General features: G+C 40.1%; 1 protein-coding gene across 1 annotated transcript in view; it reads left to right on the top strand.

Moving 5' to 3' along the window:
- The window catches only part of LOC124594143 (T-box transcription factor mls-1-like), a 196774-nt gene that overhangs the window by 86488 nt on the left and 89005 nt on the right, over window positions 1–21281 (top strand). The window contains exon 3 of the mRNA XM_047132502.1: window positions 2952–3237. Within this exon, the coding sequence (XP_046988458.1) occupies window positions 2952–3237 (286 nt within the window). The remainder of the gene's footprint in view (window positions 1–2951; window positions 3238–21281) is intronic.

Raw genomic sequence — 21281 nt, 5'->3', positions numbered from 1 at the left:
GATATGAGCGAAGCTCGCGGCAACCGAAACTACAAGTACTCACACACTGTGCGTCGTACCGTCGGCGCCTGATGTCTAGGACGCTACGGCAGCCCTGTCGCCTTGGACGTTGAGGCGTTACCATTGAGAAACAAGCAATGTACCTTGTGATTGACCTGATCAGCCAAAATGGCCACATAATCCTTGGCAGTAAGGCAGCCTTGCAGAGTAGCCATGGGGCCCATGGAATACGATTATATGGTTGCCCATAACGTCATTGAATCCCCGCTATGTTTCACGCTTGGGACGTAAACTCGTCCAAAAGTTGTAAACAGTGTGAAACAAGTCTCGTCTGATAGAGATCTTCCATTGCTCCATATTCCAGGTTTTATCGCTTTGGCACCTCGTTTTCCAGTTGAGGCATTTACAAAACTGATGAGTGGTTTCTGAATTCCACCTCACCATGTAATTCCCTGTTTATGAAGCTTCCTTCATGTTGTTTTGGTGCTGACAGGATTTGCGAATGCGACACTCAGCTCTGCAGTGACTTCTGCCGCTGTCGTTCTCTTACTTTTCCTCACAATCCTCTTTAATGACCCTCCGTTACGATCACTCAACACACACGTTCGTTCGCGTTGTGACATAGTGTAAGATTTTTTTCTTTTTTTTTTGAGACATCGGTCTTCAGATTTCTTTGATGCGTCCCACCACGAATTCCTCGTCCATTCCCTGTATGCGGTATAAATCTTCAATACAGTGCCTCTTGAAACACCAAACACTTCAGCTACATTGGGTTGCAGAAGCCACTACCGTACGGACACCAACAATTTGCCCATATTCGAATACACTTAGCTCCGACATAATGCACTCACAGCTATACATAATACCGTTCTGGTCACGACTGAGACATACAACGTACTAAGGGCATGGTATAGGTGCCATTCATGGTTAAATATAACAGCGCAACCTTCAGGCTCAGCTAGCATCTGCATATATGTTGAAGCACGCATTTCGCGTGGTCTTTCCGTATTTTTCTCCACGCCTGTATTTTTTTAAATAAATTCTTTCCCTCAGATACAATAGGGAGGGGGAGGGTAGCGTGAATAAGCATATGCTCAAGTAAATCTTATTCCCTCGAGAAACTATACTGAGTATGGGTAGAATATTCAAGCTTTCCGCTCCTTATGGGATTCAGAGATGTGTATACGGAACGTACAGAATAAATTTTCTTGCTTTCTGGAAGGCTTGAGCCGTTTATTTGAGCAGTAAAAGATGGGCGACAAATAGAAGACTTTCACATGTGGTGCAGAGAAGGACGCCGACAATTAGACGGGTAAATCGCATAACTAATGAGGAGATACAAAACAGAATTGGGGAGACAAGATATTTGTGGCACAACTTTCGTAAAATTAGGGATCAGTTGATAGGATATATCTTGAGGCATTTTAGTTTAGTACTGGAGGGAAGTGTAGGAAATAAAAATCGTAAAGGAAGGCCAGGACAAAGGTACAGTAAGCAGATTCACAAAGATGTTACTGCTGCTACAATGGAAGGTTAGCAAGATTTAAGTGTGTTTGAACGTGGTGTTTGAACGGTACACGAGCGATGGGACACAGTATCTCCGTTGTAGCGATGAAGTGGGGATTTTCTCGTACGACTTTAAATGAGTGTGCCGTGAATATCAGGAATACGGTAAAACATCACATCTCCGACATCGCTGCGGCCGGAAAAAGATCCTGCAAGAACGGGACCAACGACGACTGGAGAGAATCGCTCAATCTGACAGAAATGCAACACTTCCACTGATTGCTGCAGATTTCAGTGCTGGGATGTCAACAAGTGTCAGCGTGCGAACCATTCCCTTGATAACCGCGAGACACAAAACTTTACGCCTCGCCTGGTCCCGTCAACACCGCCATTGGAATGTTGATGACTGGAAACATGTTGCCTGGTCAGACGAGGCTCGGTTCAAATTGTATCGAGCGGATGGACGTGTACGGGCATGGAGACAACCTCATGAATACATGGACCCTCCATGGCAGCAGGGGACTGTTCGAGCTGGTGGAGGCTCTGTAACGGAGTGCAGCGTGTGCAGATGGAGTGATATGGAACCCCTGATACGTCTAGATACGACTCTGACAGATGACACGTACGTAAGAATCCTGTCTGATCACCTGCATCAATTCATGTCCATGTGCATTCCGACGGAGTTGGGCAATTTCAGCAGGACAATGCGACACCCCACACGTCCAGCATTGCTACAGAGTGATTCCAGGAACACTCTTCTGAGTTTAAACACTTCCGCTGGCCACCAAATTCCCCATGCATGAACATTATCTAGGATGCCTTGCAACATGCTGTTCAGAAGAGATCTCCACCCCGTCATATTCTTACGGATTTATGGACAGCCCTGCGCTGGCCTCTGTGGTCGATCGGTTCTAGACGCTTCAGTCCGGAACCGCGCTGCTGCTACGCTCGCAGGTTGAATAGTGCCTCGGGCATGGATGTGTGTGATGTCCTTAGGTTAGGTAGCTTTAAGTAGTTCTAAGTCTAGGGGACTGGTGACCTCAGATGTTAAGTCCTATAGTGCTTAGAGCCATTTGAACCATTTTTTGACAGCCCTGCAGAATTCATGGTGTCAGGTCCATCCGGTACTACTTCAGACATTAGTGGAGTCCATGCCACGTCGTGTTTGGGCACTTGTGCGTGCTCGAGGAGCCCTAAACGATATTGGGCAGGTGTAGCAGTTTCTTTGGTTCTTCAGTGTATCATGAAGCTGCCTACTAGGTGTCGTCAGAAATTTGTTAATTTAACTGCTAATCAGTTTTAGAGAATAAAGAATACAGAAAAAAACAATATGTTTGATTCGTAAATTTTGCCCTTTGCACTTTCGTAATGGCTAAGCAACGCAAATTAAATTACCGATGGTCGCACGAATGCTTGTGAGTTGAGTGTCTGTTGTCGGCACGCAGACGCATCTTCCCGGAGCTGAAGGTGTGCGTGTCGGGCCTGGAGGCCGGCGAGCAGTACGTTGTGGCGCTGGGGGTGCGGCTTAGCTGCGGGCAGCGTTTCCGCTTCCACAAGGGCCGCTGGGCGGCGTGGGGGCGCGCCGACCCGCCGCGGCGCGCGCCCGCTCGCAACCTCTTCCTGCACGCCGACGCTCCCGCCGACGGCCGGCATTGGAGCCGCTGTGCCGTCTCCCTGTACGCCGCCAAGCTCACCAACGACCCCTCCTCGAGTGCGCCGCTCGGCGCTCAGGTGAGATCTCACACACGGTTACACGTACAAAATGAGTCTCCCCGGAGTCGGAGCTTCGTTGTGAATAGACAACGCACAGCACAGGAGGTGCAGTTCGACAGCTGAATTTAAAATTTAAAACAATCTTGATCGCAATTTTTTACTGGAGTGAGTGACGGGTTTCGACTCTTTTATAGAGTTCCGTCGACCCTCGACGCTCGTGTAAATAAGCAGTTACACGAGCGTCGAGGGTCGACGGAACTCTTCTGGCAGTGTCCATCCACCGCTCTGGAGTCTGAAGATGACACTATGAAAGAGTCGAAACCGGTCACTCACTCTATTAAAAAACTTGCGATCGAGACTGTTTTAAATTTCAATTTCAACAAATTTTACGATCGCTGACTATGTTTTCAAAAATTTCAAAAATTTTGTCGACAGCTGAAGCCTATGCGCATACGCCTTAATGCGCAACTTGCAAACAACAGGTAGCGACACTGCATATGATTATCGAGCGAGGTGGCGCAGTGGTTAGACGCCGGACTCGCATTCGGGAGGACGACGGTTCAATCCCGCGTCCGGCCGTCCTGATTTAGGTTTTCCGTGATTTCCCTAAATCGCTCCAGGCAAATGCCGTGATGGTTCCTTTCAAAGGGCACGGCCGACTTCCTTCCCCGTCCTTCCCTAATCCGATGAGACCGATGACCTCGCTGTCTGGTCTCCTTCCCCAAACAACCCCAACTGCATATGATCGTATTAACAGGTTATGTTCGTGCAACCAATAATACGACAAATATAAAATTTCAAAATCAATGTTTTCTCACTTGTCAGAAGAGAGTACATGTTCTGGGTTTCCTGCAGACACAGCTTTGCAGTGGTGCAGGTAACTGGTGCATCACGATGTGGGACTGAAATCGAGCGGAAGCTGGAAACGAACTCCAAAGTCTGTACTGTGGAGGCGTGTAAACCGGAGTCCTATTTACGTCTTGATGTCACAACGGAGTGAGCCACAGTACAAAACGTCGCACTGTGTTTAAATAGCTTCTTCCTGTTGCACTAAAACTCCGGTACGCCCGCTGTCCAGCACCAGAAATTTAATTATGCGTACAGTTACTTTAATATATGGCACTGTTGTACGTCACCCCTAACTCTTCAAGTTAGATTCCAGGGTTGTTGAGAGTCCTAACTGTTTCTGAATAAATGTTGTGGAGTAATTAAACCCATTAATTACTACAACGAAGAATGCATTTTACAGTCCCACACGCATTTAATCTTGAAGGTATGGACACGTAGGCTCTTATAAATATACAAACGCACTGTACTTTGCAGTACCTAACGCAGATTTAAATGCTTTATGTCAATATCTCAATCATCACAAATCCTGCTCAAGACTGGTAAACAATTAACAAATGAGTTCAGCTCAGAACAATATTAAGAGTCAATATATTTATACGCGAACATTTACTTAGGACCATAAACTTTAAAAGCTATTCCTAACGTAATATATGAGATTTCTCTCTTTTGTTTAATGTGATAAATTCCATCGCGGCAAATAAGGATAACTTTGTGCCCTCAGTCTGAGATAATATTCAACTGCCCCTGGGTATCAGTGATTTAGTCTGGTGCGAAATACAGGGTGATTCAAAAAGAATACCACAACTTTAGGAATTTAAAACTCTGCAACGACAAAAGTCAGAGCTAAGCACTATCTGTCGGCGAATTAAGGGAGCTATAAAGTTCATTTACTTGTACATTTGTTCGCTTGAGGCGCTGTTGACTAGGCGTCAGCGTCAGTTGATGCTAAGATGGATCGGCCGTGACAGAGCACTTCATCACTGGCCTCCAAGAAGCCCTGATCTTACCCCCTGCGATTTTTTCTTATGGGGGTATGTTAAGGATATGGTGTTTCGGCCACCTCTCCCAGCCACCATTGATGATTTGAAACGAGAAATAACTGCAGCTATCCAAACTGTTACGCCTGATATGCTACAGAGAGTGTGGAAGGAGTTGGAGTATCGGGTTGATATTGCTCGAGTGTCTGGAGGGGGCCATATTGAACATCTCTGAACTTGTTTTTGAGTGAAAAAAAACCTTTTTAAATACTCTTTGTAATGATGTATAACAGAAGGTTATATTATGTTTCTTTCATTAAATACACATTTTTAAAGTTGTGGTATTCTTTTTGAATCACCCTGTATTTCTCTCTTAATATTGGTATAGGAAAAACTGTACTCTCATTCTTAATAGTACGTTGTTCTTACAATCATATGGAAATATTTTCTTTTATTTTGGAAATGTCTTTTCTTAATTTAGAATATCTGCGAGTTCTTTTGGCTGGGCTTAGTGTATCGCAACGTTAATGCTATCTCTCATTATCTGCGATCACACATAACAAATATGGAAAATAATTATATAATCCGTCTATCTTAATAACAAAACATACGACCAACTGAGTTTTCAACAACCAAAGATATGAATACTGTTTATTTAATTTTTAGCAGTTTCAGTTACTTGCTTTCCTAACAGATTTTGTCACTTTTACTGAACTTAATTCATCATAATTGATTAATTTAGCTTTTCTAGGCAATAGTGAGACTTGTAAACGTCTTTTCTTTTAGAAAAATTATGTTTACGTAGAACGTATTTCAGAACATTTCGTTCAGAGACTAGAAATATGTCTGTCTACTGAAATTAACAATCAACATAAACTTTTTATTTTGGTTTACACTTTCATTAACGCACATTGCTTGTTTTTGATTTTCAACTTTACATATTTCACAACAATCAAACGTAGCTCGTGTGTAGGTACCAGCAACAAAACTAATAATTGCACCCGCGAACGGTAAGAATACACACAGATAATTAAGTAAGGAAAAATCCTAAGTGCTACCGCCTCTTTGGTCCCTGAAAGTTATACAATTCAGCAGAGTCTACCCTCTTCAGGCATTGGCGATTCGCGATTCCTTAGAGTTTTTGTTAAATCAAAATTGGCCATTCGTCTTCAGTAACCAATCAAGTCTCAGTTTCACTACATGCTGTTCGTTCAATCGTTTGTCTTTACTGGATTTTACATTCTACAACCATCAAGAGCACGATCAGCTCAAATGATTGTGGGCAAAGTCAATATTAACACGTCGAGTAATTACTACTGTAATCTGTTAATGTCTGTATATTCAAAAATACACACTTGGGTTAATATCTTGCTCGAGGCACCATAGAACTACTCTACTCTCCACAAAATACGAGCAGCAACGCAAATACTTCTGGGAACGGAGTCAGCCAACTGACAGTACACTACAGACAAAATGTGGATAACTGCCAACATAATCAATTATACCAATAACTACCACCAAAAGACTTGACTACTACAGTTCCTTCCACGCTACACGTAAGTCATGAATCATTACTTCCGTCCACAAAATCCTAATAACCAACAAAGATCGACCTTGCCGGTACTAAACAATTCGTCGGAGCGAACATTACCAGTGGCACCTACTCGAACATAGTCGGTCGCAGATCGGCCTTGGGAGCAAAAGCTCGCAGCTCCACCAATTAACGGTAGTCTCTTCACAACATTTGACTTACCATACTCGTAAGTCTGCTTATCAGAAAGACTGACCCCATCAATCCACAAATCAAACCTCAACCAAGACGGACTATGACCGTTGTCTTTTGACGAACTGACTCCTACGAAGCTTGTGGACAGCCTTTCTCAAGTATAAGTCACTTGGAAACATTAGTCCGAACAAATAAGCAACGCTGCCTCGATATTTGACAATAATTTCAATATATTCGTCAATCCTCGGCAAGCTGGAGCGGTGGCCGGCTTCTCTGCAGTGCCGTTACATCTCTAGTTCGTGCAATGACAAGTGGCTGCCTCGCTGCTTCGTGGTAAGTCTCCTATTGGCTTCCAGTGTACCGTGTATCTAAAACATTGGTACAACAAACGTACGTAAAAATTATATACATATTTTTACATGCCCTTTTCACATGTTCCAATACCCATTTGCTCTCTTATGCCGAACAATAGTAAAGGAGAACTCACACCGCGCTCATGACACAGCTGGCTCCGTCACCAACGAGCAGGTATCAGTCGCCGAGGTATTGAACCTTTGTTAGAACGTCCTGACCGTTGTTTAAAGAGACTTGGTGATTATGTTAAAAGATAGTGTTATGTCTCTGTACTCTGAAGTGTATGGCGATATTCAGTATAAGCTACTTGGTGTGCCATAATAATGTGTGACTTATGTTTTGGACTCCCCTCGTACAAAATATCAAAACTTTAAATCACAGTTCCAACATTTTTAATAACAGTGAAAATAGTTGAAAGATTTATAAGGAAGATCGTGTGTCACATGAAGTACATAGTTGATGCATAAATATTTCACTTCCTTTTATCTACTTAATGTAACCCACGTTTTTAGTTATAAATCTCACAAGCATTTTCATTCTATTAGAAGTTCACAATCACACATTTTCTGAACTACCTGTTTGGGATTAGTAATTGCATGGGGCTAGGAGCAGTTGTTTTACACTTCTTAGTCCGATTTAAAAATGTGTCTCATAGGATTTTGCTACCCATTGCTTCCTACATTACTAATTCTCTCGCAACACTGCTTGCAATAATTTTACGTTTGTATCCTCAAAAACCCGTCTTTCAGGATGGACTGTTTTTGCTTTCCCACCCTTCAGGGCTTGGGATGAGTCCAACTGCTTGTTTCGAAGGGGTGTTTGCCCCCACAAACTACGTCTTATTTTTTGTTCTTTTGTTTGTTTTTTTTTTTCGTGGTACTATCCATGTGCTAAGGCTCCACAGTCCTCCTAACGCTTCGCTCCGGACCCATCAGTGGTGACTTGCGTTTATCCAGGTGCTCGGCGGCCCTCGCCGCTACTACAGTCTGTACAGCCTGCCGTGCACTCTAGGGAATTCCGTAGCACGCACTCAGTTAAAACTCAGATGTCTGCAGAGTCGAAGGTCGGGTTAGTACGCAGTAAGCACCAATCAATACTAAATTAAACAGAGCACACAGTGATGATATGTTGCACTAACATTCCTTCCCTTACTCTGTTGACTCGATAACACAACTTTAGCTGTAGAAAATGAGTGTGGTCAGTGAGACAACATATTAGTGCCACCTCTCATCCCACTTCTCACTTTAAAAGGACCAAGAGTTTTGAAAATCAATATCTGGTTATCAGTTTTCTGACGCAATTTAATTCTATTTATCAAATACAACCCTTTAATCTAAACCAAAATTTTTCACATAATGCCTACTGACCTTATATTTTGTTTTGTTCCAAAATTGTCTATTATCCTAGATATTTTCATCCGAGTCTAATTACGTTAAGGGATTACGGAATGTCCTACACTTACAATGTTAAATTGAGTCAAAAGTTACGAACGTTTCCTCGTGAGTTATTGGGACTATACTCTTAAATTTTTCATAGAATGCGAACATTTGTTCTGATTTTCCACTGAATTAATGATTTTGGAAAAATAAAGCTCAGTTTTTGAGATTTATTTTCTGAAGCTTAAAAAATTGTACATTTGAGAAAGTATATTAAAATACAGTTCCTACAATACAAAATAATTTCACAAATCTTTTAATCCAGATATATTAAAAGGCTTTAGGGAACAACACCTGAAAATTAAATCTTTCTACTATAAATATACTCTGAGAAAATGTACCTCGTGCAGTACACAAAATAAATTTAGTTACGGGAAATGAGCTTCAAATATTTTACTTCGAAGCAAGCCTGCTGCATAGCTAGTATTATCACAAGTGTCTAAAAGCTTCGTTTTGTGGCCCTCCTATGATCTCTGGCCATCTTTTAATAGGTTTTTACTGCATTATCTGCAGACATGAGCCGGTCTTTTCTAAACAAAAAATAGCTGCTGCCGTTTTTACTCCTACACAGAGCATCATCTGTTACGCTGCCCTGATTGAAAGATGAAACAGCATCATAAATGCCAAATTGAAGAATATTTATACCCACAAACACAGTTTTAGATATTCTATTCCATACCACGTTTCTTTAGTAGCCTAATATGTGCGAAATCTGAGAATATTGGTTTTATTTCGTCCATTATTGCAGGTGGCAAATGATGAGGTTGGTTGTATTGTTTCTCAGTTACCTTGCCTCTATTGTACTTCCACCAACTACTGCCTCCTATTCAACATAGCCCATGTTTGGGATTCCCATTGCTTGAAGCTGTATGAAGAAAACAGATCCTCCACTGCTCTTCTCATTAATTCTACATCTGCTGTATTCTGTTAGACCATACCACTTCTGAATGTGGTCTATAGCAACATCTGCCACTCTGTTTTTCGAATCTTAAGTTTTTCCATCCTTCAGTTTCTTGCCTTCCATGTTAGCCTTGAGCTGTCGAGGTCTTGATCCCATGCGTTTCTGAACGTGACCAGTGCAGTCTGCAAATGTTGACACTGTTCCCATACGGCCTCTGTTCCTCACTGTGGGTCACCATATCCAAGATAATTTATGCATTTACCGCTATACCGTTTTACTGAGCATTCATAAATACTTTGTACTCCAGCAACTTCCAAATCACCGCTAAAAACTATAACAATTTGCAATGCACTTAGCCAACGTCAACGCTTGTAGCTGTTACAACACCATTCAGAGTTGTGTGACCTTTCTTCAGCCAGTTCCCATCAAAAACTATGGAGAAGTCCCTAATATTATTATTATTTTCAACAACAGCTTCCTCACCAGCTTCTCTCATATTTTCCCATGTTACATCTTCGAGAGCAGAGCGTATTACAATGATGTGTTTGTCGCACTTTGTGGGTGGAGCACGGATGTTCATCACGCATAACACGACACCTGTAGCCATGCCCTTACCTATAGACCGTAATCCATAAACCAGTCTAACGTTTATATAATACAGTTTATCTGTATGTGCAGTAACACGTGAGGAATTGAAAAATTTCAGTAGTTGCACATTAACTCTAATTCATAAGAAAGTTCTACATGTATGTTTGGTTCCAGTGATACACCACATTTCCGACACTGTTTGCAACATACATTGTTCTCCAAAAGATCTAATAATAAAGACACATTAATCATCTCATATTTTATAGTCGCAGCATTTAGTTTCTTGTATCGTTCTTCAGTTCCAATTAGTTTTCTTTTTAAAGAAATTTCAGGTATCGTGGCAGCAGCGTGACGCAATGTATCACTATAAGGGAAGAGGTTAGACGCTACTAGAACGTCAAATAATGATGTAGAACTATGAATCAGACGAGCACTTAGCACCTTTTACTTTCTTGTGTCAATGTACACTTTTTTAAATACCTTCAGACCAGGTCTTGACATCTTGAAGTGAGGAAAACTCAGTGACTTCACCAAAAATGAGTTTCACCAAAAGCACATGGATTTACTTAAAAACTAAACAATACAAATGGCACAAAATCGATTGTCAACTGTCTTGCAGTATAGCCAACAGAAAAGATAACACTCTTGTATGCATTTGTATCTCTGACAAGGCTGACTATATCGGATATGTTACGTGTCTCATAAACGCTAAACATAGTGTGCTGCAGTTTTTAAAAAACTATTTAAAATACTTCTATGTATGCCATAACAATATTTCATGCACAAATTTAAGCGGGAGACCTCAAATATTTCGAAAATTCATTTTCCCAAAAATCGATTTTCTTATTGAAAAACTCATTCTGTATACCCTTAATAAAATTGCTATAATAAAAAACACGTACATACAAATAAATTGCAATAAACTTAATCGCAGCACACAAAAACAATAACAGTTAACACCTTCCTCGCACTACATTGTTATGTCATACACTCTTTTCCCTTCTCTTCATATTGAATATCACTATTTACCACTCTTTCACACTTACAACACACATCACAACATTTGCTCTTATGGCTCTGCTAATGTTCGTGGCATTTAGAGACGGATGTGGGGTGACTCTCAGCTCTCCATCTGTGGTGCCTCCTGTGTTGATGAGATCTGTCGGAAGATATGGGACAAGAGAGTGCTATTCTGCTTTATGCAGCAGTACAATGTAGTCGTTACTTCTTCGTCACAGACGATCTCTGTAATTTCCCATTAGCTTTGTCTCTTTCTCAGCTGTGGGCTAGGTTCGCAAACCTCAGAATTTCGCCCTATAGTGGTGCCCTAATGGCACCAATTGCCGAACCGTGTGAAAATGGTTTTCCGCAGTCTACCCCCCTTCTACTTCTTGCTGCTTTGTCGTGTTACCGTCTCATTCCTACTCGCCTGAATCGTGAAATCATTGAAAGTCACTCTCGATTGTTTCCATGCTTCTAAGAAAAGTAACAATAAACATACTTCTTTTAGACCTTAGACTTTCATACCTTTTGAATGGAACATTTGCAGTAAAGAAGATCACGCTGTCTGGTTTCTTACTTCCAACTTACTGTAGTCCTTAAACGTATGACATCTACGCTAGCTCTGGTTTTATAGACTTTGCAGCGTGCGTGTATGGTCTATCATTGCCTTGCTGCAAGAGAACATTAGGAGGTATTACTTTTCAGCACACGCTCGTATATTAGTGCACAGGGGTGCTTAGTCCGTTTAATTTCACAAAAGCACCTACAACAGGTTTACCAGCCAGCGCTAGCACTCAAGACTGCTTATTCTCTTTCGTTTATATACTGAAGTTAAACACTACTTCACGTAGTTTTCTAGTGCTTGTGGCCACCTTGTTATTTTTTTCTAGGCTCTACAGTGATATTTATCGTTTATAAAATTGCTCATAGGGATAATTTTACACCTTCGAAAACTTTGTGTACCAATACATCTAACATTCAGTCTGCTACCTCAGTTTCTTGCATTATACTGTTTTCCACCGAAACTTTGTCACACATCAGTAACCAGCACAATTCCCACGTTGATCACACCAATAGTCTCCTGCCACCACAGCCGTCATCTTTAGATTGATCAGTGTTCTCTCTAACTTACTCCTTAGGTTTCCTTATCCTCTAACGTACTCAAACTCGACTTATATCTACTCCTTGCCCAAGACCCCTTTAGGTTTCGTCTCATGTCCCCATGAATTCCTATGAAATGCAGTCAATCGACGTAACTTTGTACCACTTTTTTCCATGCTTTGAGAATACTGACACAAAATATGTTACATCTCACAACAGATATTGTAACATTTTTATCTATAGTTACTGAGTGTTTAGAAAAGTGAAAATGTGCACTAATTATGCCCTTTCAGAGTTAAATTACTATTTTAATACTGATACAAAGTTACACATTCAATCTGGGTAACTGTAGACCAGCCTTACAAAATGTAGCATTTTTCATACATCTAAGGTGCTCTGGGTAAATTTAGATTATTGCAGAAGTAAAACAGGTGTTAATAAGAAATAAAAACCAGGAGTGTTAATTCAGTATTGCATGTTTACTTTGAAGTATCAAGACTTTTGTATAGACCTGACACTGTTCATCTTAAATCACTGACGCCAAAAGCTCTCTTCACAGACAATGCAATTAAATCATAATCACAAGCTTGACAATAAAGTGGCAATACAACTAAACTAATAACTAGAAACCACAGAGGTAATAAAACTGTTACTTTCAGTACAAAATAATTCAAGTAGTTGGAGCAGCAACTATCTGAAACAAAAGTAGTAAGTGGTACAAAGATACCCTGACTGGTAATAAGTTACCCTCATTGCCTGTACATTACTTGAACCTCAACATTATCTTTCCTCTAGTACCTGCCATATCAAAATTTCCCAAAACAGAAACTGTTTATTGATTAAATAAAAAGGAAAGGACAGAAGAAAGAAAGGAGTAGAAAAAGGAAAAGATGAATTTCACAACTTCGAAAACTTTGTGTACCAATACATCTAACATTCAGTCTCCTACCTCAGTTTCTTGCCTTATACTGTTTTCCACTGAAACTTTCTCACACATCAGTAACCAGCTCGAGTGTGCACAGCCGCTCAACTGTGGATCTTCCCAAAGACCAGGGAACACCTTATGCTTTTTTCACTAAGATACCTCTTCAGCCGCGAGAATCCTCCTACCTATCTTTGCACCAAATTTTTTTCTGATCTCCTACAAGAGGATGACCCGCAGTTACTTCGTTGGCTTTTCTTTTAAAGCTAAGACTATAAAACTTAGTCCTTCGCATTTTGTGATATTACAGGGTACAAAAGAACTTGTATTGCGATAGCCCTATACGAGGGTTGCCCAGAAAGTAATGTACCGCATTTTTTTCTTCAACAATTCTTTATTGAACATAATGAGAATTACGCACATGAAAGAATTGTGTTTTATCTACACACCTTATTTTTCCGCGTAATCTCCATCCCGTTCTATGACCTTCCTCCAGTGCGAAACAAGGGCGCGTATGCTCTGTCGGTACCAATCCCTGTCCTAGTGGTGGAGCCAGTGCTGCACTGTGTCAGTCGCCGCTTCATTGTCCTCAAGATGTCTTCCACGAACGCCTCAGTCCTCGTGAATGACATCATCAGCTCGCTGCAGCATGTCAGCTGTGACAGCCGTGTATGGTCTCTCCGACCGCTGCAAATCGTGGAGCTCCGCCGAACCACCTTCTGATGATCTCACCCTCCGCGCTCAGCGACTAACTGTACTTCTGTCGACAGCAGATGCACCATAGACTTTGCACAAGCATTTGTGAATATTCCGCAGGTTATTTCTCTGCAGTGAGAAATGCAATGACGACACGTTGCTTGTAACGTACATCACTTACAGACGATATTTTGAAACAGTCCTGCAGCTACGCTATCTGTCGGAAGTGATGGAAACTTGGAGCGCTCACTCAGGAGAAAGATGTTCCCAAATATACGTCTACATTAAGAGACAACGATCAGTCATTGACTATATTATTGTCAACAATAAAATGAATGATATTGTTTAAGATACTAGAGTACTTAGAAGTTCATAAATCGGATTGGACTACTTTTTGATTATTTCAGAAGTTGTAATGGTGGAAGATGGATGAAAACCAAACCAAAAGATAATAACAATGAAGAGGTACAAAAAATATATCTTATGCAAGAGGAGAGCAAACAAATTTTGTATCAAAGAAAAACACGAGGCTATCTACCTAATGCAACGACAAAAGAAGATACAAACTAAGACTGGGAAAATTTAATGACATGAGTGAAGAAAAACGAAGATGTCTTGGAAAACTTAAAAAACTGTAAAGAGAAAGGCTTGATGATATGGAATGAAGAAACTGAGGAAATAATCGAAGAAAAGAAAGCAGCCTATAATAAATATCTATAGTAACCTACATTAGAGAAGTATTAAGAAGATGAAAAGGTGAGAAATCAAGCGAAAGCTTCTACTAGATATTTCTTAATCAAACTTGGAACAGATATTTAAGCAACATCGAATATTATGATCATGGTCGACAATTAGTAGCGTACAAAGTGCTAAAAGACCTTAATTCAACAAAAAAGACACAATAAGATTAAAAATAATTAATAAGAATGAAGCATTCAAAAGTTAGTATGAAGGTTTATTCTATAGTGAGACCAAAAATGTAGAAGATAACACCAACAAGGAATTAAATATAGACTCAGTAACACTGTAAGAATTAAGACAAGCATTAAAAGAGTCAAGAAAGAGAAACATGCGTGGTCTAAAGGGGATAAACACTGAGTTGCTAAAATATAGGAGAAGGTTCTTTTGTATGGGATTCTTACGCTTCGTAAACGAATTTTGGAAAAAGTGTGATGTACCATCTGCATAGCTTAAAGCAGAAGTAATAGATATACTTAAGCTACAATAAAGATCAAGGCAGAGAAACTAAGATTCAGCGCTTTGAACACATAATATTCAATAACCACTGTGAAAGCTACAGAAGGATTAGCCTACTCACCTCCATCTAAAAAGTACACTGTAGGATAATAAATATTCGGCTTAAGACTAATAATTGATGCACTGTTAGAGGAAAAACAAGCATGATCTAGAAAATATCGTTTCTGCATAGATAACATCGTCACTAAAACAAAAAAAAGGCCAAGATTTCGACTTGGAAACTCATTCTGCATTTATTAACTTGAAAAACCCTCTGAAACATTAAACAGGTCCAAACTATGGAAATGAATCTCAGAGGGTACCTCTGGCAATTAATACAACTGCTGAAAAAAAAAACATATCAAGCAGCTGATATTTTAATCAATAATGGGATGACTGAAAATATTGAATTAACAACTACTCAAGTAGTAGGACAAGGGTGTAGCATTTCACTCACATTATTTAACATTCACAGTAACCCCATCATTAAAAAATTGGAAGCAGAATTCAGCCTTGCAGTAAAAATTAATCACAGTAGAGTAATAAATATTTTATTGTTAGTGGATGATCTTACAATCATACAAATAAAGAGAAGATGATATTCAAAGGTCTGTATATAGACTTGAAGAAACTACCCAAAAATATGACTTAGAACTAGAGTAATGGATAGCATTTAAGGGCAAATACCAGTCCGTTCAAAGATGATTATCAACCACACATAATAGAACAAATCTCTCGTTTCTACTATCTAGCATAGGATATAAGTTGTAACAAAAATCAAGAAGTAGAAACTAAGATTCTACGCTTTGAACACATAACTTCCAATAACAGGCGAACACAGGGTTTAACATTAATAAAGCAATGGCAACACTGGGTTCAATGTGTGGGACTGAGACTTGGAAGGCTACTCAGAAGGATAGAAGTAAGATTTAAACAGTGGAAACAAAATTTTTAAGAAATATTGAAGGATACTCAAGATTAGACGAAGACTAGAAGTTAGGCTGACGAAACGGCAAACCTACGTTTATATCATTTGGAGATTTAGATAAAGCTTTTGACAGTGTTGACTGGACTATACTGATGAAATTTTGAACATTCCGGAGATAACATGCAGGGAGTGACACGTTATTTAGAGGTTGTACAGAAATCAGACTGTAGTTATAAGAATTGGAGAGCATGTAGTTGTGAATGAAGTGACATGCCTGTAGTCTCTCCCCAGTGTATTTCACTCTGTACATTGAGCAAGAAGTGAAGGAAAACGAAGAAGAAATTTGGAAAGGGAATTAAATTTCAGGGAGACTTTGAGGTTTGTCGATGACACTTTAATTCGGTCAGAGACAAAAAAGGCCTTGGAAGGGCAATTGGAGGGAATGGTTAGTATCTTAAAAATAGATTATAAGATCAACGTCAACAGAAGTTAAGCAGGAGTGATGTAATGCAGACGAATAAGATCAGTTGATGGAATTACTCATAAATCAGGAAATGAGACCTAAAAGTAGTAGACGATTTTTGTTGTTTGGGCAGCAACATAAAGGCTGAAGGCCGAATCCGAGGGGATATAAAACGCAGACTGGCTATAGCACGAAGAGCATTTAAGATTAATCTGTTAACATGAAATATAAACTTCAATATTAGTGAGTCTTTTCTGAAGACATTTGTCTGGAGTATAGCCTTGTATGGAAATGAAACGTGGACGATACGCTCCTCAGATTAGAAGAGTATAGAAACTTTCAAATGTGGAGTTATAGAAGAATGTTGACCATTAGATGAGTAGATCAAATAATAAATGAGGTGATACTATGTCGAACATTAGATGAGTAGATCGAATAATAAATAAAGTGGTACTGTATTGAACTGGAGAGAAAAAAGTAAGTTATGACACAGCTTGACTAAAACAGGGATCGGTTATGGGACACGTCGCGAGACATCAAGGAATTATCAATTTGGTAATGGAAGGAAGTGGGGAGGGGGGAGTAAAATTTATAGAGGAAGAGTAAGGCTTGTATACTGTAAGCAGGTTAAAATTGATGTAAGTTGCGCTAGTTATGTAGAAATGAAGAGCCTTGCACAGTATAGACTAGCATGGAGAGCTACATCAAACCAGTCTTTGGACTGAATATCACAAGTGTAAGCTCAATCTGTATCTTATCCCACGGTTGTGGACTGAAATGTTTGTACGATAATTACCAAGGTCGTTTCTGATATACATAACTGATTGGAAAATGTAACTCACAGGGTATAATTAAAATACACAATGTTTTGAAAACATCTTTACACTGAGCTCGATTTCTGTTTTTGGTTACTATTCCTATGGTCGGTTCCTGTAGTTTTAAAACAGTGTTCATGATTTGTGCATTTGTTCCCCAGAAGGGAAATTAATAACTTGGAATTGAGTGTACATATGGACTGTGTGTACCTAAAAGACATTGGTTGTTACTCACTGATGAATGGACTGAAAGGACTTTTTTCGTGTCATTAGTCTTCTTACTGGTTTGATGCAGCTTGCCATTAATTCCTCTCCCGTGTCAACCTCTTCATATCAGAGTAGCACTTCCAGCCAACGTGCTGAGCTATTTGTTGGATGTATTCCAATCCCTATCTTCCTCTACAATTTTTACCGTCTACACCTCCCTCTACTACCATGGATGTATTCCCTGATGTCTTAACAGATGTCCTATCACGCTGTCCCTTCTTCTTGTCAGTATTTCCCACATATTTCTTTTCTCTCCGATTATACGCAAAACCTCCTCATTCCTTACTTTATCAATCCATATAATTTTCAAAATTAGTTTGTAGTACCAAATATGAGATGCTTCGCTTCTCTTCTGTTATGGTTTTCCCACAGTCCATGTTTCACTGCCATGTAATGCTGTGCTCCAGACAAACATTCACAGAAATTTCTTTCTCAGATTAAGGCTTATGTATGATACTAGTAGACTTGCCTTGGCCAGGAGCGCCGTTTTTGCCACTAATATTCTGCTATTGATGTCCTCCTTTCTCTGTCCGTCTTTGGTTATTTTGCTAGCTAGGTAGCAGGATTCCTTAACTTTATCTATTTCGTGACTATCAATCCTGCTTAGTTTCTCGCTGATCTCATTACTGCTGCTTCTGATTACTTTCGTCTTACTCGGATTTACTCTCAAACGATACTGTGTACTCATCAGACTGTTCATTCTATTCGGATCATGTAATTCTTCACTCTCACTGAGGGCAGCTCTGTCATCAGCGAATCGTATCATTGACATCCTTCATTCCTAAATCTGTCTTTTATTTCATCATTGCTTCTTCGATGCACGGACTGAACAGTAGGAGCGAAAGACTACATCCACTGTTATTAGTTCCTCTTGGCTCTTGTACATTTTGTATATTACCCGTCTCTCTCTCCAGCTTACCACTACTTCTCTCAAAATTTCGAACATCTTGCACCATTTTACATTGTCAATCGCTTTTTCCAGATCGACTAATCCTCTGAACGTGTCTTGATTTTACTTTGCTCTTTCTTCCATTATCAACCGCAACATCAGAATTGCCTCTCTGGTGCCTTTACCTTTCCTACAGTCCTATCATCCTCTCCCTTCATCCAACGCATCCTCAGTTTTATTTTCCATTTTTCTGTATATTATTCTTGTCAGCAGCTTGGATGCATGAGCTGTTAAGCTGATTGTGCGATAATTCTCGCACTTGTCAGCTCTTGCTGTCTTCGGCATTGTGTGGACGATATTTTTCCTAAAGTCAGATAATATATCGCCAAACTCACATTCTACACACCAATGTGAATGGTAGTTTTGTTGCCACTTCCCCCAATGATTTTAGAAATTCTGGTGAAATGTTATCTATTCCTTCTGATTTTTTTTTTTTTTTTTTTTTTTTTTTTTGTCATCAGTCTACTGACTCGTTTGATACGGCCCGCCACGAATTCCTTTCCTGTGCTAACCTCTTCATCTCAGAGTAGCACTTGCAACCTACGTCCTCAATTATTTGCTTCACGTATTCCAATCTCTGTCTTCCTCTACAGTTTTTGCCCTCTACAGCTCCCTGTAGTACCATGGAGGTCATTCCCTCATGTCTTAGCAGATGTCCTATCATCCTGTCCCTTCTCCTTATCAGTGTTTTCCACATATTCCTTTCCTCTCCGATTCTGCGTAGAACCTGCTCATTCCTTACCTTATCAGTCCACCTAATTTTCAACATTCGTCTATAGCACCACATCTCAAATGCTTCGATTCTCTTCTGTTCCGGTTTTCCGACAGTCCATGTTTCACTACCATACAATGCTGTACTCCAGACGTACATCCTCAGAAATTTCTTCCTCAAATTAAAGCCGGTATTTGATATTAGTAGACTTCTCTTGGCCAGAAATGCCTTTTTCGCCATAGCGAGTCTGCTTTTGATGTCCTCCTTGCTCCGTCCGTCATTGGTTATTTTACTGCCTAGGTAGCAGAATTCCTTAACTTCAATGACTTCGTGACCATCAATCCTGATGTTAAGTTCCTCGCTGTTCTCATTTCTACTACTTCTCATTACCTTCGTCTTTCTCCGATTTACTCTCAAACCATACTGTATACTCATTAGACTGTTCATTCCGTTCAGCAGATCATTTAATTCTTCTTCACTTTCACTCAGGATAGCAATGTCATCAGCGAATCGTATCATTGATATCCTTTCACCTTGTATTTTAATTCCACTCCTGCTTCCTCGATGTACAGATTGAAGAGTAGGGGCGAAAGGCTACAGCCTTGTCTTACACCCTTCTTAATAGGAGCACTTCGTTCTTGATCGTCCACTCTTATTATTCCCTCTTGGTTTTTGTACTTATTGTATATGACCCGTCTCTCCCTATAGCTTACCCCTACTTTTTTCAGAATCTCGAACAGCTTGCACCATTTTATATTGTCGAACGCTTTTTCCAGGTCGACAAATCCTATGAAAGTGTCTTGATTTTTCTTTAGCCTTGCTTCCATTATTAGCCGTAACGTCAGAATTGCCTCTCTCGTCCCTTTACTTTTCCTAAAGCCAAACTGATCGTCGCCTAGCGCATTCTCAATATTCTTTTCCATTCTTCTGTATATTATTCTTGTAAGCAGCTTCGATGCATGAGCTGTTAAGCTGATTGTGCGATAATTCTCGCTCTTGTCAGCTCTTGCCGTCTTCGGAATTGTGTGGATGATGCTTTTCCGAAAGTCAGATGGTATGTCGCCAGACTCATATATTCTACACACCAACGTGAATAGTCGTTTTGTTGCCACTTCCCCCAATGATTTTAGAAATTCTGAAGGAATGTTATCTATCCCTTCTGCCTTATTTGACCGTAAGTCCTCCAAAGCTCTTTTAAATTCCGATTCTAATACTGGATCCCCTATCTCTTCTAAATCGACTCCTGTTTCTTCTTCTATCACATCAGACAAATCTTCACCTTCACAGAGGCTTTCAATGTATTCTTTCCACGTACCTGCTCTCTCCTCTGCATTTAACAGTGGAATTCCCGTTGCACTCTTAATGTTACCACCGTTGCTTTTAATGTCACCAAAGGTTGTTTTGACTTTCCTGTATGCTGAGTCTGTTCTTCCGACAATCATATCTTTTTCGATGTCTTCACATTTTTCCTGCAGCCATTTCGTCTTAGCTTCCCTGCACTTCCTATTTATTTCATTCCTCAGCGACTTGTATTTCTGTATTCCTGATTTTCCCGGAACATGTTTGTACTTCCTCCTTTCATCAATCAACTGAAGTATTTCTTCTGTTACCCATGGTTTCTTCGCAGCTACCTTCTTTGTACCTATGTTTTCCTTCCCAACTTCTGTGATGGCCCTTTTTATAGATGTCCATTCCTCTTCAACTGTACTGCCTACTGCGCTATTCCTTATTGCTGTATCTATAGCGTTAGAGAACTTCAAACGTATCTCGTCATTCCTTAGTACTTCCGTATCCCACTTCTTTGCGTATTGATTCTTCCTGACTAATGTCTTGAACTTCAGCCTACTCTTCATCACTACTATATTGTGATCTGAGTGTATATCTGCTCCTGGGTACGCCTTACAATCCAGTATCTGATTTCGGAATCTCTGTCTGACCATGATGTAATCTAATTCAAATATTCCCGTATCTCCCGGCCTTTTCCAGGTATACCTCCTCCTCTTGTGATTCTTGAACAGGGTATTCGCTATTACTACCTGAAACTTGTTACGGAACTCAATTAGTCTTTCTCCTCTTTCATTCCTTGTCCCAAGCCCATATTCTCCTGTAACCTTTTCTTCTACTCCTTCCCCTACAACTG

This window comes from Schistocerca americana, chromosome 1 (genome assembly GCF_021461395.2).
Source record: "Schistocerca americana isolate TAMUIC-IGC-003095 chromosome 1, iqSchAmer2.1, whole genome shotgun sequence".
NCBI classification, from domain to species: Eukaryota; Metazoa; Arthropoda; class Insecta; order Orthoptera; family Acrididae; genus Schistocerca; species Schistocerca americana.
The sequence above is the reverse complement of the archived record's forward strand: the minus strand, read 5'-3'. Positions and strand labels throughout refer to the sequence as shown.